The 20,758-nt window shown below is 40.9% G+C and overlaps 1 protein-coding gene across 1 annotated transcript in view; it reads left to right on the top strand.

The window, feature by feature from the left end:
• Positions 1 to 20,758, top strand: part of LOC146651871 (MAM domain-containing glycosylphosphatidylinositol anchor protein 2) — a 200,936-nt gene that overhangs the window by 120,273 nt on the left and 59,905 nt on the right. The window contains exons 7-9 of the mRNA XM_085382565.1: positions 6,208 to 6,299; positions 6,405 to 6,642; positions 18,665 to 18,958. Of these exons, the coding sequence (XP_085238691.1) occupies positions 6,208 to 6,299; positions 6,405 to 6,642; positions 18,665 to 18,958 (624 nt within the window). The remainder of the gene's footprint in view (positions 1 to 6,207; positions 6,300 to 6,404; positions 6,643 to 18,664; positions 18,959 to 20,758) is intronic.

Raw genomic sequence — 20,758 nt, 5'->3', positions numbered from 1 at the left:
GGAAATGAAAAGGTGTTTAGTTGGCGGAGCAAATATGTGTGTGCATACGTGTGAACGCCTCGCGTTTTGAACCGTCCTGTTGGCCGTTATCCTCCCCCCCGCGCTTAACCTTGAGATGAGCTGATGAAGTGAGTGGCAGTTTCTAGAGACATCCATCTGGCTCAGAGAGATGAGCTCAGCTTCACATGCTGATATTCTCCACAAGAGTGAATGGAGAGCGCAGTACGACGCCTGCTGAGAGATGGACAGACAGGGCTGACTGAAAAATGAGATGGGCTGATGGGTAGACAGGAGGATAATGATTCAGAGTGAGAAGAGAGTGAGACAAGTCTTTCTTCTCCAGCAGACAAAGCCAACGCGATGCACTGGAGAGACAGTGAAGGAAAAAACATGTTCAAACATTTTTTTTTCCGCAGTGTGGCTCCGTGTATGTATTTCCATGATTAATAACTTTATTTATTTTATATTATACGCATACATATGTGTTCCTTATAGCAAAGATGCCAGTGCTGTGTGCATTGCGGATAAGAAGGTCCCCTGTGGTGCCGTTGTAATCCCGCCGTGTGTCACGAGGTCTCTGTAGAAGAAGACCTCAACCACGGCTTTTCTCTTTGTGTGATTATCTGCGCTTTTATGTACAGGCCACCTATTATTCCCACAGGCCATTAAAGCTATGGAGAATCAAAAGGGCTCGCTACAGGCAAAAACCCTTCAGTTTACAGCTAAAAAGGGAACACGGGGCACACTGTAATATGATCGGTAATGATTCAAAAGAATACAGCATACAACCTCTCAAGAAAATCAGATGCAGGAAACATGCAATGCAAATATAAGTACAAACAGAGGAACCTTTTATCTCTTGATATTACCATGAAGAAAGTTGCTGAAGATTGTTTATGTTTTACTCAGCATTTTGCCATAGTCAAGGTTCAATGACAGGAAGCTCTGATGATGATAAAAAGCAACGGGCTTCCAAGTTCATCTATAATGCATGCAGAACTTGTTTGTGCATATGTTGACTTGCGCAATGCCAGCATTGCTTTCAATAATAAAGCTGGATTTCTTATGCTGGTGTTTGATATTTGTGCGTAAATCTAGTGTATAAGCAGATACGCGAAGCTAGGGCTTCATTACAGTTTAAGACATTTTAAAGGTAACAATGAACTGCTCTTTCAAATACTTATACTGTATATTTATAATATTCTTTACAGTTTATTTCCATATGTTCTTGTCCTCTCCCTACAGAGTTGAAAAAACACTTCCCTGACATCATAACTTAACTATGGGAGCTTGATAAAAGTAGTAAACCAGTCTGACTCTCACTTATTAGCTATAGATTGTGGTCCATATCAGCAAGTAAGGTTTTCTAAGTGACAATCAGGATCACAATGCAGGATCAAGTAAATAAAGAACCAGTCACACAGCTTGGAGACCACTGGCAACCGCTGGTCATGAGGGAAAAATTTAATTCCCCAAACGGCTGGCAAGTGGTTACTGGAAGTTGATGGCATTTGCAGGGAAATCAAGTGCTAAAGCCCCAGACACCCCCCCCACACACACCCGTGGCAAGTTGATAGGGAAAAATGTATATTACTCCACCTGTTGGCAAAAACCTCTTTGTGGTTGTTTTTCTAGCAGTCACTCACTCTCACAAGCTACTCGCTCCGCGGTACGGAAAGTGCAACATAAACTGGAAACTGAGGCTGGATATTGTTTCAAATAGGGCATGATAAGTTGTGCACTTACCAGAGAACTGGGACTCTGATGTTACCTGCGTTCTTTACACACTGTTGCTCAACAGACATCGCTTTGCCTGTGACTGCTGGTCCCTTGCGGATGTTCCAGGCTCCTGTTGCCTAGGTAAACCTCATATATTTCAATCAGTACTATTCTTCACTCTCATTGATGGTCGCTTCAGTCACTCACCTGGAAGCTGAGAAAAGTTTCTTTGGTTCCACCCACTTCCCTTCACTGGCAGTTATTTCGCCCAATTCACTTGAACTTACACAATATCTTTCACTTTCCATGGTGTCTAGTTCCCGCATCACTTGCAACGTGTATGCAGTTTTTCTAACCTGTCAGGTCTCTTACTGCATACCACTACATTTTCTTTCATTATATCGCAATTTATCCCACATAAATATCCAAATAATACCACAGTATGTGTCAAACCTTTTTTCTTGTAAGCGCACTATTTGGGTCTTTTCTCACAGCTGTACCTTTCAGTGTGAACTCACTTATACTCAAAATAGCAGTGGTCAGTATAAAAGTGCACCGTTTGAGACACATTGTGTGTTATGTGTCTAATTTGTCCATTCATTCTCAGCTAAATACCTGCTTCACGCGATCCACCATCTTTCTGCAAAACAGCCTGAACCATGTAGTTGCATCGTAAAACCTAATCTTGACAGATAAAAGTGATTTGATCAGATATGACTGTATGATACTCCTGACAGTAAAAGCTGGTCAGTGGGCACTGAGTTTAAAAAAGTTTTCTCAAAGTTTACAGAGGTAGGGCTATAGCTTTGAAATGCACACGTTTTTTTTACAATTTGTCTTTTTACAGGTGCATACATATTTATATATGTATTTATGCACAGACTCCAACTGTATATACACACACAATAGCACTCTTGTAAGATATTAATGATGTTGTGAAAATAGTGTAGCAGTAGTCGGGGGCACAGTTTGCCACCAGAGCAAATGGGAAAGTTCTGTTTCCGAGCAAAGCCCTCATAAAACATTCATGTGACTTTTGCCATGAACTGGTTATCCGGACTGGGGAGGGAAGAGTGACAACGCACCGTCACCCGATAAAGTCTCCCATCTCTGTACTTCTCACCTCACACACTCATCACGGTTCCTTTTAAAATACTTCCAGTTTTAGATTCTCTCCCATGCATAAAGGAGCAGGAGCCATTTTAGTCACTGCAGCTGTCCAGCAAAATTTACTACAACCTTGGAGAAGTAATGCCCACTTATCTCTCTCGTACACAAATGTAGTTGATTTAAAGGAATGCCTACTTGCTATTCAATATTAATGGTCAGATAAAAAGGCAGGAAAGGATTTTTGAATGTGGAGGAGACTTGGAAGGAGTCATTTCTGAAATATGCATGAGTGCACATATGCACTGCTGGCTGTTTTGATGTGCACTGCTTCTCTATGCAAAAATAAGGGAGGGGTACGTCAACATTAGTAAAAGTAGTGTCATAACTGGCTCAATAAAGGCAACAAGTAGGGAGTTGATGCAAGAGATTTACTTAAAGAAACTTAACATTCATTAAGTCTTTAATAAAGCTTTACCAACACAAGCAACAGGGGACTGAGTCAGCAAGATAAGCAGTTTTAGCTGATGATCTTGGGCCACTCTGTATAAAATCATTGTCCTGCCTCTATCGTGAAAGAATAAAAGTGGTCATAGCAAATATTAACTTTCAACCTTGTTACAATTGTACAAACTCTGTTTTTGCCTTATGTAGGATATTCCAATGTATTTTTCCACATTTCAGTACATGTCTGCACCTATTTCCAATTTTCCCTGTAAAACATATAGCAAAATTAGCTGTGGTTCAAAGCCATGGTTCAAGATGTAAAATTGAAACTATATTTTTATTTTACGGATGGATAGGTGCATAATTTGTGCTTATACTTAGTGTTATGCTTTCATCTGTCTACATCAGTGAACTCCACTGATATGCAGCTCGTACCAGCATGAAGATCTATTTTATGACTTAAAAGCTTGCCTAATTACTGCGGCATTGTTTTTAACACAGTCATTAATGTGTTCATTCTCATACAGTTACACTCTGCTCAGTGCTGTGAGTGCTTTTCTAAGCTGACGTTTTTCATGCTGCATCTAGAACACCTTTAACCGCTTAGTTTTCTTTTTGTTTAATGTATCACTGGAGAAAATAAATGCATTCATGGACAGGCCAGTGAATCATCAGCTAAATTTAACAGATATGAAGTGGATGCAAGTAACTAAAATGTTTTTTTTTTGTTTAGTTTTTTTTGGTCCACAGCTCCACATTGCATCAGACACCGCAACAGAGGGCCTTCTCATCCGTGAACGCTTGATTCATGTGGTCAGTTGAGTGTATCTGCATTAGAATTATAGTGCATTTTAATATAAAAAGGTCCAGTGATAGAGGAGACACAGCAGACCAATAATGTTGTTTTTTTTCTTCCATAGAGTATTAATGGGATCTTATATAAATATTGCAGGTACTTTTAGAGCTAATGTATCTGGAGTAGTGACCTTTAATGAGCAAATGTATATTTAATGTTATATTTACTCACTGACATGAGTGTAGTTTAGAAGACGGTGGGGGTCGACCCCCTGACAGACGTCTTCATGAAACCCAGCCTCACAGTGAAGTAGAGTCCGACCTGCGACTGTTAAATACCTCATTTTGTTGCAGTGAAGAAAGGAGAAGAATACATCTGAGCTGTGGGAATGTGAAAAAGACGTTTGCATGTAATCCAAATCTTTATCCACTGTCATCTATGACAACACTGCCACTCACATGGTTATGTGGAAATGTGTGTTTGCAAATTGTGTGTGTGGATAGGATAATACTTAAGACGTGGTAGCCAACTCTGTTCAGGATGTTGCTGGGACACCAAAAGGCTTTTCACACTGTCGGAATGTAAACGCGTCTCTATCTCTGGATGTCTCTGACATGTCTGATGTGTTCCCTTACACATACACTCACAAACTGGGTTTAACTGTGAACTCTATATTTTCTCAATAACCTTATTCTTTGTGTTGGGTTTAAGGAATGCACAAAGGAGTTGTTCAATGTGTTGCCGAGCTGAGTCTAAACAGGAAATGAATCTAGGTTCCTGATAATGCTTTGTATCCATAAAGGTCACAGATATAAGGATGCACACCGTATAATGTCAATTGTCACAGTTTCCATGCCAGCGCTATGGAATTATACTTCACGATTGATAGGCAGTGCCTTGGAGAATAAGGATGTATGGGATACAAGAGTGAATGCAAATGCACATTGGTGTTTGGAGAGCGCTGACATGATTGTAATATTTGTATCTGACATGCATCAGAAATAGGATTCTGTGCCTGCCGACACTGATTTCAAACGTGAGGAGGAAGATCATGTCAAGGAGGCGTGTGTCACTCGTCTCTCCTTCAGTTTGCAGCTTGGCAGGCGTCACAATGTTTTGCACATTGAATTTCCTGTGTTTAAATCTGACACGCAGGTTTTGTTTTCGTTTTCCCTTTACCAAACTGAATATGATAATGTCACTTGGGAATTGCTAGATGAAAAGATTTCCATGGTGCCGTCAGCTTTTTTGCTGAGGAGATGAATTGAACAGTAGACGCAGGGTTTGAAACCAATACAGCATGCATTATAATGAAATCATCTTCTTTTTTCTCTTCAGAGAAGCTATGCTTTGAAAATGGAGTTTGCAAACCAAATTGGATTAGAAATGGTGGATATTTTGTTAGGTATCTCTCCAATTTGACAGTGTGTGTTTGCTTGTAGTGTGCGTGAACCTGCTTCAGTACCGTAGGATTCTTCCATGTGTAGCTATCAATATTAATGCCGGTTCAAAGCGTTGGGCTTTCAAACAGACACAGGTTTCTGCTTTATCTTTTAAGTTCTCTGTTTGACCCTGCTGCACCATCAAAAGATCAAATTTCAGATGTTGTTTACGTAAACCAGTTGCAGATGTCCTGTCATCATCTACTCTTACACCTTGGGTTGAAGATGCTTTTACAATTTCACAACCCTGCTCCAGAAATGACACGTCTTGGGGAGCAAATATCATATTTTGCTCAGTTAGTTGCTCAGATCAGGTATTTCAGGCAGCTGTGACTTGATGCAGGCTTTCACTGCCTTTTTGAACAATTTGTGTTTGACTGAACAGGTACGCGCACACACACACACACACACACTTAGCTTTATAGCGCATTCACTTGAGATGCATAACAGTGATTTACAGCTCAAGTGTGGACGTTGAGCAAAGTAAAAGTGCAGGGAAAATTTTTTTTAAAATCTATAAAATCCTGTCATTGGGATTAGATCTCAAAAAACACATCAATATAACAACCAAAGCCAAATCCCACTGTGAATATCTCAGGGTTTGTTCCATCACCATGCTGCAGAATCAACACGTGAAGTGTATAAATATAAATATAAATGTGATTCTTATCAAATTATTTCTTTTTTCAATTGCAGCTTTGAAAAAGGGACGATTCTGGATCACTCCAGATCCCTACCACAACGATGACCACATCCAGATTGGACGGGAAGTAAAGATATCCTGTCAGGTACGGTAACAGAAAACACCGGGAGACTAAGCACACATGGTTATGCGTATAATACTGAGCTAATGTTAGTGAGTGTAATAAAAATAAAGCCTTTTAATGTCACAGGTGGAGGCAACACCTCCAGAGGAGCTGACATTTAGCTGGCTGAAGAATGGCCGTGCCCTGCGGAGCTCAGAGCGTATGGTCATCACCCAGACAGATCCTGACATCTCACCTGGAACCACCAACCTGGACATCATAGACCTGAAATTCACTGATTTCGGCACGTACACCTGTGTGGCTGCTCTGAAGGGAGGAGGCATCCCGGAGATCAGCATCGATGTCAACATCTCATCCACAACTGGTGAGCCTCACACCCCTTTGTGGCATCGACACACCTACACACCTCCCCCCAACAGATCTGACACAAACACGTTGATTTCTCACAGCTACGTTAGTCAAACTCCGTTGGCTTCAATTTTTTAACTGTCTCATCAGTCCCATCAGTTTTGTAGATCATTTTAATATATTTATTTCATGATGGTCAAAAAATAAAGCGCTGTAATGTCACAGCGTTACATAATCCTCCATTGCATTGTTAAACCATATATGCTCACAAGCATGTTACATTTCGTGGGTCAAAACTGGCATGAAAATGAGTATTCAGTATCTGACGAGCATGGACAGCTGATGGATACTTATCTAGCGATTATTAATATCTGCAATAATATGTTAATTCAGCATGGAAAATGTTTGGAATCAGAGCAAGTGTTGTTGGGGCTCAAGTTGGATAGAAATGGTGGCAGTCCAATGAAAGTGGATCAGCAGGCAGTATTACGGCACTTAGAGAGGAAACGTCAGCTTTACCTATGAGGTTTTTTTGTTACATAGGTGGTTTACCTCTTACCAGCATACAACACCAGCTTATCCTGGACACTTAACCTTCCCCAGAGCTAGTTTGTTTGAGATAAGAGATGAACTCATACAAATTCACTTTCTGCTATCAGGTCCGTTCTCAGGAAAGTAGTGTCCCAAATCCTGGACTTCAGTAATAAGAGTGTCTATAGTTTTCAGAGAGTTTTACTAACTTATTTTAATAACAAGTCTTACTGGTCAAAAATGCTTCAAATGCGTAGCTATTTTCAGACAGTGCTTTTGAGGCAACTTTTGTTATGAGTAAATAAACTTCAATACAATACTGCTATATAGAGTTTTTCTTTGGCTGCAATATTTTTCTAATATTTTTGTTTCATCATCTTCTTAAAATATGACACAGTGTGATTGCTGCCAGTAAGCTTGACCTTTCATGTGACCACTCCCAGCGTAGCTAGATTGGGAAATCTTAAGTTGTCTCAATGAGTTGATTACCATCTCTGTACGAACACAGAGCTTACTTGCTGATTTTAGGGTAAGTGAAGTGAAATTAAATATTCTGGATATGTTGGACTTGTGTGATATAGTTGCCAAGTTACAAGAAAAAAAAAGGATTTCTTTTGAAGGGTGCTTTCACCCGAATTCATGTGTTCCCATATATTTTTACTGCTGTCTGGTGAGGTTATTACATATCCGCCACAATGTGATGCCCTGTCACGGTGGAGATGAATAGAGCATTGCTTATGGTGTTGACAACATGGTGCAATCATCATATTTTTCCTGTCTCAGAGAATGGTTGACAATAAATGCGTATTTGCAGCGAGGTTTGGGGATTTGTTGTATCAAGTTCACAAGTTTCAAGTCATGTGGCGCTTGCATGTTCTCCCCGTGTTATTTCTGGGTATTTCAGCCTCTTCCCACAAATCAAAGACATGCATGAGAGGTCGATTTTCAACTCTTAATTGGTCATAGATGTGAATTATCTCTTTGTTAACCCTAAAATAGACTGGTGCAATGGCTTTACTTCAGCTAAAGCTAAAGGGAAAAATCCATAAGGGTGTGAGCGGTTATGTAGCAAACTATCAATGTCGAGTCACTATGGAATACCCTGGCAGCTTTGAGTCTTCAGTGCCCACGTGACCCTGAACTTGATAGGCTTAAGAAAAATGGATGGATGCTCTCAAAGATGAATAATTTCAAAGAAACTCTTTATCTGCAGATTCTGTGTGTGTGTGTGTGTGTGTGTGTGTGTGTGTGTGTGTGTGTGTGTGTGTGTGTGTGTGTGTGTGTGTGTGTGTGTGTGTGTGTGTGTGTGTGTGTGTGTGTTGTGTTTAAGAATGTTTGAATGTCTTATATCTACAGGCTGTTTCTACATCTACACGCTTGCTCCCAGACTGTGTAATAGTCATAAATATGTCTCTTTGACTTCTGTTCCTGCACACATTATTACAGTAGCAACAGCTCTCTATCGCAATAAGTGTTCAATTGAACTTTGTGAATCAAAACTGCCTCCATTGCTCCAGCTAATCAGACACTAAGTGTCCGTTACCCTTCCATCTGTCTGGCTGCTTTCAGGACTGTTCCAATTAACATGCACTCACCAGCCACTTCATCAGTTTCACCTTGCTAGTGCTGGATTAGCCCCTTTTTTGTCTTCAGAACTGTCGTAATTCCTCACAGCATAGATTCAAAAAGTTGGTGGAAGCATTCCCCAGAAATGTGGGTTCATATTAATGGAGCAGCATCACATCTGAGGTTTGTGATGTGATGCTTCATCCTCCTGGAATCAGCCATCAGAAGATCCATCAGAATATGGGTAAAACATTGGGATAAATATTGTCAACAGCCATATTCAGCTAGGCTGTGGCTTTTAAATGATGCCCAGAGAGTACTAAGTAGCCCAGAGTGTGCCAGAAAAATATCCCCCACACCATTACACCACCAGCAGCTGGAATTGTTGATGCTGGCTTCATGTTTTCATGCTTTGTTGTTACTATCAGAATGTCAAAGCGGAAATCGACACTCATCAAACAAGGGAACATTTTTCCAATCTTCTATTGTCCAATTTTGTTAGCCCGTGCGAATTGTAGCCTCAGTTTCCCGTTCCTTTTTTTTGGATCATTCTCTTTAAACCCCAGAGATGGCTTTGTGAGAAAATCCTAGTAGATCAGCAATTTCTTTAATACTCAAACAGCCCGTTTATCACCAACACCCATACTATGTTCAAAGTCGCTTCAGTGACCTTTATTCCCCATTCTGATGCTCAGTTCAAACTTCAGCAGGTCGTCTTGACCACGTCTGCATGCCTGAATGCATTGAGTTGCTGCCATGTGACTGGGTGATTATGCATCCGTGGTAATGTGCACTTGAACAGGTTCAAGTGGCTGGCACTAATAGCCTATTAATAACAACATACCAGTCCACCTTGTCTACCGAGCTGATACAGTTTAGTATGGGTCGTATTGAGTCTGACTCAAAGAAAACCAGTCATGTACTGTGTCCTTCTGATTCTTTGACATTCTATTGTTTGTCAGTTGTTTCAAAAGAAAGTAAAAACTATGTGTAAGCTTTGATAACAGTATTCAGTCTTGAGCACAATAGTCAAAAAAGAAACTGACTCTATTTTCTATCCACTGTTTTAGATTTTAACATCAATCAAAATCCAAAAAGAAAAAAAAAGCTACTGTTTCACGGACAACAGAACAGAGACCGATTTATTAAAAGATTGCTACGAAGCACATTTAGTAAAGCTAACAATACCTTTTGTGCTTTCTTATCCCCTGGAGGTTTTGCAGTAATAGCCGAACGCAGTGGTTAGAGAGAAAAAGCAATTATACATTCATGCATGTGATATCACAGGAATGCTCGTCTTTATCTGTGCTATCTGTGTTGTATATGTGAGGTCAGTGAATGAGCTGCAAAGGTGTGTTGATCAGCAATTAACTCCACTGGGAGAAATCACCCCTTATATCCACACCCCGCAGACACCAAGAGGGAGTTTCCTGGTTGTCCTCGGCTCATCCCAAACTTCCAGATTCCGTTCGAGGGGTGGGGATGTAGAGGGTGGGTGGAGGGGAATCCCATGAGTTGGTGTTGCTGCTGGCATTGTAGATATCTCTTTTTTCTTGCTTTGAATTTCCTGGCATGTGTTCTGTGCTGATAAGTGACTGTTGGGTTGTGTGATGTTTTGATGATCGGGTTGCCAGCAAGCTTTACGTCCCCTTTTTACACACATATGCCTACACGGTGATAGCCACATTTACACCCTCGCGCAGCCTTACCCATTTTCACTGTACTATTTTTCTATCACACACACCTGGCTGCCACTCTCAGCGTGAACATGAAAGCAATGTGTCGACCTTGTGTGCATAATTATTGTTAGATAATCCTTTGATAATCCCTGTGCTATAAAACAGTGGGATCAATCGCATCTGCCAAGATTGTTTCCTCATTATCTTTTAAGTAGCACATTCTCTTCTTTCCGAGTGCCTGGGCGATGCCAGTGCATTAACACAGATCCTTTAATGTGCAAAAAAACTAAATAAATAAATAAGTAGAACACCGCCGTCTGACTGAGGAAATAACCACGGAAATGACTGGCTCTTTTGTGATCATATGAAATGAAAGCTTTCCTTAAGGCTTAGATTTGATTGCTTCTTAATCTTTCATTGTTCCGGTCGAATGTGTGGGTATGAAATAGTATGAAAGAGTTGCGTTGTAGTAGCTGTTCCTGTCACAGGAAATAACATACTGAATTTTGTTTCTGCCGGTTAAAATTCCTGCTGCTTTACCTGGATGTGACTGGGCTGTTTGCTAAAGGATGCCGTGTTTCTTTCAGCGAGATTGATGCCACAAATCAGAGAAATGTCTCAGCTGAGCGCCATTGTATAGCTGCCGTGTACTAAAGCGCCTTGTGCCTCTGCCTCGCCTTGCGCCTGCAGCCTGTTGTGGGGTGAATAAGCCCTTTTTCTGTGCCTCTGCCTGTTTTCCTGAAGGGAGAAAGCCTGAGCTGCAATTAGAAGTCTTAATAAAAGTGTTTAGAGGAGATTACCACAGGTTTGCCAAGGTTTCGTACAGGGGAAGTGATTGGAAAGCATTTGAGCTTTAAAGTATCTCTTCTCTGAACAATGTCACACTTGCTGGCTGTTCCAACACTGCCTCTAGTTCCAGATTCGAAACCAGCGCTTAGCCAGAGACCACTCCACAGGATGCATTGATTAAAGTGAAAACTATTATTTTTCCATTCTTTCAACCTTCGACGAGCACAAATTTCTCGATTTTCTCCCTTTTTGCAAAACGGCAGTAATAAGCAGTTTACCGTCTTCACACACTCGTTAAATAAGCAGCTTCTTTCCTCGCCGGAGCTGCCGGAGATTGCGGTGCTAATGCTTATTTATGAGTGTCTGAAAACGAGGACACAGACTTCCCCTTTGGATACTGTCAAGATTAAGAACCACGGGACAAGGGAACAGCTGAAAAGAGTTACGAGCATTAGTGTAAAACATGCCATAAACTTCTAACAGGAACAAGCAAATGAATCCTTTCATTAACTTGTGTGTAAAATGTGTGTTTATGTCTTGCTGGATTATGTTAGATGACGTGATTACTGTCATTCTGAAATGTTATTTGGACTCAGACCGGAAATACCTGTGGGACATTTAAGAGATAAAATTTTAATAGCGTGCCGAGTAATTACAGATTTATTTCTGACATTTAAAGCTAATTTTGATCACAGATAGCCACTTAGCTAATCGCTAAAAAGCAGAATTGTAATTATCAAAATAGTGGAACCTAAATTACATTTGGATCTTTTAAACAGTTGTGCTTCCTTGACTCCCATTTGATACTTTTTTTTATTCAACAAATCACCGTCATGATTGATCACAAACAAAGTATCATGACTGAAAGTCACCCCTTTTGCGCGGGTGATAAATCCGCCTTTGATGAGTCCCTCAATTAGCAACCTGCTCACACCTGAAATCCTGGCACCACCCAGTGTCTCTGTCAATCTTAAGAATTACTGCAGTTAATTAATTAAGCAAATCAATTTCAAGTGCTCAGTTGATTAAGAAATGAGTTGGTTTAATAAACACAGTGTTCAAGCCTTTTTCTACAACAAAATTTGAGTCATCAGACGCGCAGGGGGGGCCCGCCGCTCTCTGTGTGTACTCCTTTTATGCACAATGTCGTCTTTTTGACTCTGATTTGTCATGATCTGCCATCATCTAAAGGGCTGTGCCACATGTGATTCTAATAGGGACAACATGACTGCTGGCTGTTGACCACTCTGATGTGCTTGTTTTAGCAGCAAATTCACTGACCCTTATAAAGAGAAACCTGGTCTGCATCCTGACTCAACTACAGGGTGAAAAAGTTCAAACTGCTCTTTCACAAATATTTGTCAGACTGCATGGCGTGATTTTACACATCTGTGGCAATGGAACTGAAAACCCATGAATTCAAAACTTAACAGGTATTGTCCAATACATGTTTTCACGTAGTGTACCACCTCGGTAACGATGGCAATATTACTACTTTTTCTACAATATCAGCCATATGAGCAGAGTTATCAGCTGTAATTTGCTGTCTCTTTAACTACTGTAAACGGTTTTTAGGTGGTTGAAAACACTCAAGGTTACTGGCCAATAATCTGTGTAGAAAAGTGGCAAAATGTTTAGTCTTGTGCTAGGCTTTTGGTAGCAGGTTTAAGTGTAGTTGCTGGAGCATTAAGCTCCCTATTTAACAAAGAACCTGAGAGAGCTGCTAACATTGGTTTGACCTCTCACTTCATCCTGTAACAGCTCATTGGCAGTTGAGAAATACTACACAGTGAATGTTCTTGTCAATAACAGGACTTTCTAACTCCATAAGCTTAATGCATGAAATGAATTATGCGTGTGATTGCTTAGCTACTACTGGTAATCTAGTGAGCCATACGAGCTAGCACTTGCACTTTGGTTTGAAAAGCTTTATGGCACACATAATTCAACCTTCGTATCACTTATAACCAGAAAGGTTGTTTACACAAGAGTAAAAATAAATAAATAACCATCCCCAGCACTGATAGGCCACAGTAAGCCACCCAGTCGCTTTCTTTTTTTTCCTTCCACCAAATCAGGTTGGCTTTGCTTAAAAGAACAGATGATACTGTGCTCTGGCCATCAGATTGTAATGCAGCATACTACAAAATAAAGCATACAGATAGTGATGAGTTGTCATAAACTTAACTGATAGTGCCTTCATTTCACAGGTCTCTGCTTTGCTTGACTCCACATGTGTCTGTTTGGAGCAAAGCACAGCAAAAGAGGTACACACTGTGAAACACAGGTCAGAGGAGAGCAACAAAACAGGCTATTAACATATATTTAAATTATTTTTAAAAATTATTTGAACAATTCAGCGTGAAAAGTCACTTTATAATTATGTTATAAACACTGTGAGGGGTAGTAGCTTCAAAGGGAGGGTTCATATGACCACCTACAGCAGAGCTTTCAAGGATTCAAGGAGCTTTATTTGTCATTCGCATCACATGTTAACATGAGGTGGAACGAAATTGAACAGTACATTCATTTTCTGCTGAGTTGACCATTTATTTACATCCCTAAATCCTTAGAGAGCAGTTAGTTATTTGGTTGTATTTTTTCATTAAAGATCTAAATTGCATATATCATTTTAATGCAGATCCCAGCTCCATCACCTTCAGTATGCTGAGGCAATGTCACGTGACAGATAGAAATCTTTCCAACTGAGCAAATGGCCTGAATAACAAGTTTGTCTTTGGTCTTGTAGAGCATTCACATCTAAAATCGAAAATTCATTAATTCAAGGTTTGAAAATGAAATTATAAACTGCACACAGGAACCAATCCCCAAAACTGGATGAACGACCCAATAGACTAACAGTGAGCGATGAACTGCGATGAAGGGGCTTACCAGCTGTCCCACAGCTGGGACACTGTCCTGAGAAATCCACCATATGACAACAATAGATGCCACTTCTACAATGGCGCTGGGCGCAATATGTCAGCACAGCACCTGTGATGTTCCTGTGGTAGATTACCGGTGCCCAAAGTGTCAGCGCAAATAAAAACTTCAGTTTGTTAATAAACACGCTTATGTGGATGTTTGGAGACGTTGGATAGCAGGGGTGTATCCATAGCTCAGATTGTTTTCAGAGTACAACATATTTGAATAAGATGAGATAACTTGCTGCATTTGTGCTCAGTGTACCTGCCTATAGCCTCCACCGCAACACCTGCAGTCATGCTTTATGGAGGTGACCATCTGGGAAATCACCTCCCCGTGCAGCTGGGAAAATCTGAGAAACATGAATAAGAAACACTCTCCCTCCCTCATTAACTACTGTGAAGGCCCCTTGAGCAATTTACATAAACTGTGGGCCATCCATGGGAGTTGTTCCCTGCTCAGCAGTAGAAAAGTGGTTGCATGCATTTGTTTTTAGACTGGACATTTCTTTTATTCTGTTTTGTTGGTTAAACAAAAAAAAAGAAGGCACTGGTATAAAATCTGCTGTGCTACAGTCTGATCCATGTGAAGAGTTTTTGAGATTGATTGTAGGTTATGAAATCTCAGGGGAATGACACAGAGCTCAAAACACACACACACAAACGCGCACACATTGTTATGTCAGTCTTGTCACTGCTGTGTCACAGCAGTCTGTGGGTGCACTCTTCCAAATTTAACACATCTGTGTATATTTATTGCACTTCAGCGACTCAGGGTGTAGATACAGCCTCCCCCAAAACAGACACACAGAAACACACAGATTCAAAAACATGTCCACAGTGCACCTATGGGACTCTTCACTCTGTCCCCAGAGCATCAGGACTCTGAGGAACAGAGTCCTGTCACATTGTGACCAACTCATTGGCCTCAAGCTGTCTGAGCACACAGTCTCATGCATGCATGCATACACACACACACACACACACACACACACACACTGCAGGACCTGGTTTAGTCGAGAGCACTATGTTGCCATGGTGATGAGGAGTGATGTCATAGCACTTACCCGAAAAAAGGGGGCAGTGGGAATGTTTATTCTCTAAAACATCACTCTGGATCCTGTCGCTGTAAGAAAATTCAAAGTGCCAGTTATTTCTACCTTTTTGCAGTTAGCTCATGTTGTTCTGCGTCTGCTGCAGTGCTGATGGATCATAATTAAAAGCTACATTTGAAGGATCGTTTCAGCGCAGTGCTGAGGCCAGACTAGAAGGTCCTATCTTGATTTAACCCATAAACCTACAGATACATACGCACAGTGTTTTTGCTCAGTAGCAAAGAGAAGAAGCATTGCATCTCATTGAGGAACTGAGGCAGGATCACAGCATGGTGTCACCCGTGGGCGAGGAGAGAAGCAGTGAGCGATACGTGCACATGTGCACGTGCAGAGACATTAACCGCGCGGACGCACGCGCGCTGCAAAGACGTACGCACACAGCGGGCATGCCTTGCAGGCATCACTGGCATTTGGATGGCTCTGGCACAATGAGAGCACAGTGAAAACCAGTAGCAGGCTCCCTTCCACACTGAGCATCGCAGTGGTCAGACTCAAACACTGAGGCAGGGTGTTCACTTGGAAAAAAGAGAGCAAGAGGAAGAGTAATGTACAGAGTAAGCAAGAGAGAAGGATGTGCGAGTTTCTGAGTGCGTGTATGCCTGTCTGTTTTTTTTTTTTTTCATTGTGGTGTGAGGAGAGACAATGGCAGCTGATAGCCAGTATTTGTGTTGCCAAACCCAACAGGTAGACAAACTGTAATTGCCTGCCTAATCTAGGCAGTGGAGAGGCCAGGTGTAATGATGGCAACTCGGTGAATAAACCTCTCCTCCACACTAATGGATGCTTGCTGCTCCTCTCCTGTCCTTTCAAACTCACTACTTCATTGTTTTAACCCAAGGAAATGCTCTGAATAGCAAAGTGGATTTAAACCTTTGCTGTTAAAATTGAGACATTGTGTGAATAAAAAAAATCAGCAAATGTGCAAGGATGAAATGAGGGTCCGCCACCACTGGCTCTGTGGAGGGCCTTTTTTTTTTCTGTAGTGCCAAACACAATGCCAGTATTTTATCTATGAATGACCAGACTTCATTATTTCATGCAAATCACACCATCATGTTTTTTTGGTATTCACTGGCTCATGATCTGGTTTATGTGCGGAGTTAGGTAATAGCTTTTCATTTCTTGTATTACAGTAATCAAAACCTGTTATCCAGATACTGTAGTAATAGATGTTATTGGAATGACAGAAAATGAAAGTACTGTGATGTTATCATAGAGAATTATCATCCAACTCTACAGAATGTTAGTATTTTTTAGTATTTTTCAGCTCATTGTTTTGATTCTGTAGCCCATTTATTTCTCCGTGCCTCATGGAAGTGGGCACGCATTTGCTAGCATGTTTATCACATTACTCCAAACATTGACTAGACTAGATTAGACTAAATATTGTTTAGTTCCAGTTTTTAAATCAATTAATAATTGCAGCTTTGTTCTCATTCTTAAAAGAAAAAAAATCCACGAATAAGATTGTCTGACAGCATGCCCTGTTTACAGCATTTATTCAATTCTTGGTCATAATTGCCGAGCTATCAACAATGAGCTAATTTTAGAGTGCCACAGAGTCTTTAAAAGGCACAACCTAATACTTGAGGATCGTGAGATTGCCTTGTTTCTGACAGTGTGATAATTTATCCAAGACTCTGGGGGGAGGACAAAAGGAATCTGACCTGGACCTGGAGCTGGAGCAGTGAAACGTCTGCAGGATTCTCACCTCTTACCCACACAAAAAATGGGGTTCAAAGAAATATAGCTGGACTCTGTTTCGTTTTCGTGAGATTGCTGGTGATTTCATCACTGTGAAACTCCAATGTGGCTTGACTCCATTCCAGCTGCAGCATTGTTTGGGCAGAATGACAGTGATTCGAAAATCATCAGGGAAGCACGACACGGTTTCATCATTGCTGAGAAGATTTTCACTCCTCAAATTGCTGGCTGTAAACTATTTTTCGGAACAGTGCTACAAAACAGAGCTGGAGTCTGTTGATGATTTGGACTCGCATATGAACACACTTATACACATACACAGCACTCTAGGAGCCGGCGCAATTTGCCAGGTTTACTAATTAAACAAATTTACTTGGCCAGCATGCTTGGTGAGGAACCAGACTATTTGATCCAACCTGCTAGATTTCCTGCCTTCCACACTTAGAAAAGACAGATGCACACATAAACACACTCAAGGATATCTGCAAATCTTCTTCTTCCTCTTTTTTATTATTAATTGTTTGCACTCACCCAGACTCTAAAATACCTGTTGTAAAAAAGGCAGGTATCTATTTATTGGGTCATATTTTTGTTACATGGCCAGGCTCAGTGCTGCATCACCTTTGGGAGGGTTCTCTTGTAAATGCTCTAAATTATGGGGTGCTAGATTGAGACTGAGTGGTTGCACGACTAGGATAGGAGGAGGGTAGGGAAGTAAAAAGCTGTGACGATTGATTGCGATGATGCAACTATGAATGTTAAAGTGATTTTAGCTGTGGAAAACGTCTCAGAAAAATAGTTTTGTGATGGGAAAGTGAGGAGATGATGAAAATGTGACAGTGAAAGTAACAATGCTGTTTGGCTGTTGATTGTAATGCCAGTGCTGCTACTGCTGAGAGTGTATTAGAAGTGTAAGGATAGCTCATATGAAGATCAAGACTTTGTAGTTACAAGGAAATCTCTTCTCTCGGTTTTGTGATTTACAATGACCCACAATCATGTATAAACACAAGCTTGGAATCAATCTAACTCCTGGCATCAAAGGCAACAGGAGTGCTTTACAAACTGTTGAACTGCTGGTTTGCTTTTGTTTTATATACATATATATATATAAATATCATGTCTTACTTTTCTCCTCTGCATGTTTATTTTGTAACTGTTTTATTCAATCCAGTTGAACATCGGTTGCTGCGCTGATTGTGAACTATGTCTTAGATTTCACTGGACTAATCCCTTGTGAGGCCTAATCTGCCTGATCTTCATGCATTCAGAGTGGATGTGCAAACAGAACTCTTACTCTGTAGTTTACTGCATGGTCTACATTCCTTAGTCTTTTTAGTACCTGGACTTGTTTAGCTAATAAAGGCTGTCATTAACTATTTAGAATTTGCTTGTCCGCTCATTGCATTGTTCATCGTTTGCCATTGCTTGATAGCATTAAACCTTCTCACTGCTGTCCTTCGTGGTGGTTTTGCGTAGAGTACATGTTCAGACTGTCTAGTCCCAGCCGTTAGACATTACTGTTGCTAATATCCGCATGGTGCTTCCATAAAAGCTGTGTATGTTGCTGAGATGCCGCTTCATTGCCATCGCAACTTTGGATGCTCATTCGCTTCCCCCTCCATACCTTTTTCGCCACAACTTTCCCCAAGTTGACTATTTCCTCTTACCCCGCCTGCTGACTTTCTAGAGCCCCATATCAGTCCCTCCTTTGTTTTTCTCTTTCTTAGTTCCCCCCAACCTGACAGTCCCACGGGGCAAGTCTCCCCTGGTGGCCCGCGAGGGTGACACAGTGGAGCTGGAGTGCCTTGTTTCAGGGAAGCCCAAGCCGATCATCCTGTGGTCGCGAGCGGATAAGGAAGCGCCCATGCCAGACGGCAGCATGCAGATGGAGAGCTACGACGGCGTGCTGCGTATTGTTAATGTGTCCAGGGAGATGACGGGCTCGTACCGCTGCCAGACCAGCCAGTATAATGGGTTCAACGTGAAGCCCCGGGAGGCCATAGTGGAGCTGATTGTACAATGTGAGTTGACAGACTGTGGGTATTTTCTATATGTGTCTAAATTTGTGGGGAAATGCATTTTTGTGGTATAACTTGTAGCAGTGAAATAATGTGTTTGTACATGTGGTGCACCATTTGTTACTGTGATGTATTTTCTTTTGTATACCATGTAATTATTCTAGTCCAGTGTGACCAGAATTGAACATTCACCCATTTCTTTTCATTTGCACCCATCCAATTTCTTTCTGAAGGCTGTAAAATTAGTCCAGTCCCCTGGTACCCTCCGTCAGGTCTAAGAGGAAACTGCTCTGACTCCGCCTCCCACACTGAGGACTTTATCTGCTGAGTGCGAGCTGAGCAGAACTAATATTTACTGAGACACAAAGCTCTTGATGCTGATGCCCCCATTTGAAAGGGCCTGGATGTGTGTTTGTGTGATGACCTGAAGACTGTGTGCCACCACCATTCATTGACACTCCTTTACCCTCCTTTAACACATGACATTCAGCATTAGCTTTAGAGCTAATTAGTGACCGGCTAATTTGTTCCCACTGGTATTCATTTCGTCTTCATTTATGGACATCCAAATCGAATATTTTGGATGAGCACCAGGAATTGAAAGAAGTGTCACTCACTGAAGATTCGGGGAGGTTTTTCTCCACCAAAGAAAGAGGGGAAGATGGATAAGAAGGAAATGAAAGCCATCCATGCTGGGTGCTTACCAGTCGCTGGCAAGTTATCATAGGAAATGGATAAACTCTCATGGCTTCCATTGTTTTCTCCATGGCCCACTTAGTTAATCCATACATTCTTCTGTTTCAAATAATGCATTCACTCCTTTACCTAAAAGGAACCTAAGCAGCAACACAGCTGTTTTAAAGCACATTGTGAAATATATTACACTGAATTTGGTGCATATATCAAGTATTGTCAACACTGGACCTGCCAAAGAGAAAACTACAGAAGTTTACCCAAGCAACTACTGATATTTTGCTTGAAGAGGAAGTTCAGCTGCTGTTTTCTTAGCGCCACACTTTACCCTCAGTTATTTAAGAGTTTTATTGTACTTTTTTTGTAGCGTTCACATTTCAGCTTAGCTGTTACAGCCTTGTCTGTATTAAGAGAGTTAATGAAGTTTTGATGCGCTTTGAAGAAGACTGTCTTAAATTTGGGGCTGAATTGATAAAGATTATGCAGCAATGACAGCTCGTATCAAAGGTTAGTGGCTTTCCCACAAACCCAAGTCTGAGACCGAAAAGTAAACAACGGATTTAAACTCTGAGATGCTTTTTATTAATTAGCAGCATTCACTGGATCTGCTGTCTCACGCAAGGGCAGTGTTTTGGAACCAAATAAATAGTTGAATCCAAAATTCAACAAGCAAAGCCAGGTATTTTATTTATTTGTTATTCATTTATTAATAGTTCAAAAATGGATAATGCAGCTTTTCCCTCTCACCAGAAATCAGCTTATGGCAAATAAGCTGAAGCTTTCTGGTCAACATGACAGAATTAATTCTTTCTGCTTTTGCTTCATATTCAAATGTTACAACTTCATCCGCAAATCAGTAACTACTTAAAAGCTCTGACACATTTAAATTTGATCTGTTTAAATTGGGTTAGTCTTTTTGCCAATAATACTTTTAAATAGTATGCATGAAATTAAGCAAAATACATGTCACTGTAAAAGATGCAGTATCTAACACATAACCTAAAACATACAGTCTGCTGGCTGTACCTGGGCCACATTCTTTAACACTGTGGGTTATTAAAGTAAATAAGATGCCGCTGTCATGACCAGAGTTTATCAACAAAATCAAGA

The sequence above is a fragment of the Rhamphochromis longiceps genome, linkage group LG15 (genome assembly GCF_057381845.1).
Source record: "Rhamphochromis longiceps isolate RC_006_pf linkage group LG15, R_longiceps_female_GT1.1, whole genome shotgun sequence".
Taxonomy (NCBI): Eukaryota; Metazoa; Chordata; class Actinopteri; order Cichliformes; family Cichlidae; genus Rhamphochromis; species Rhamphochromis longiceps.
The sequence above is the reverse complement of the archived record's forward strand: the minus strand, read 5'-3'. Positions and strand labels throughout refer to the sequence as shown.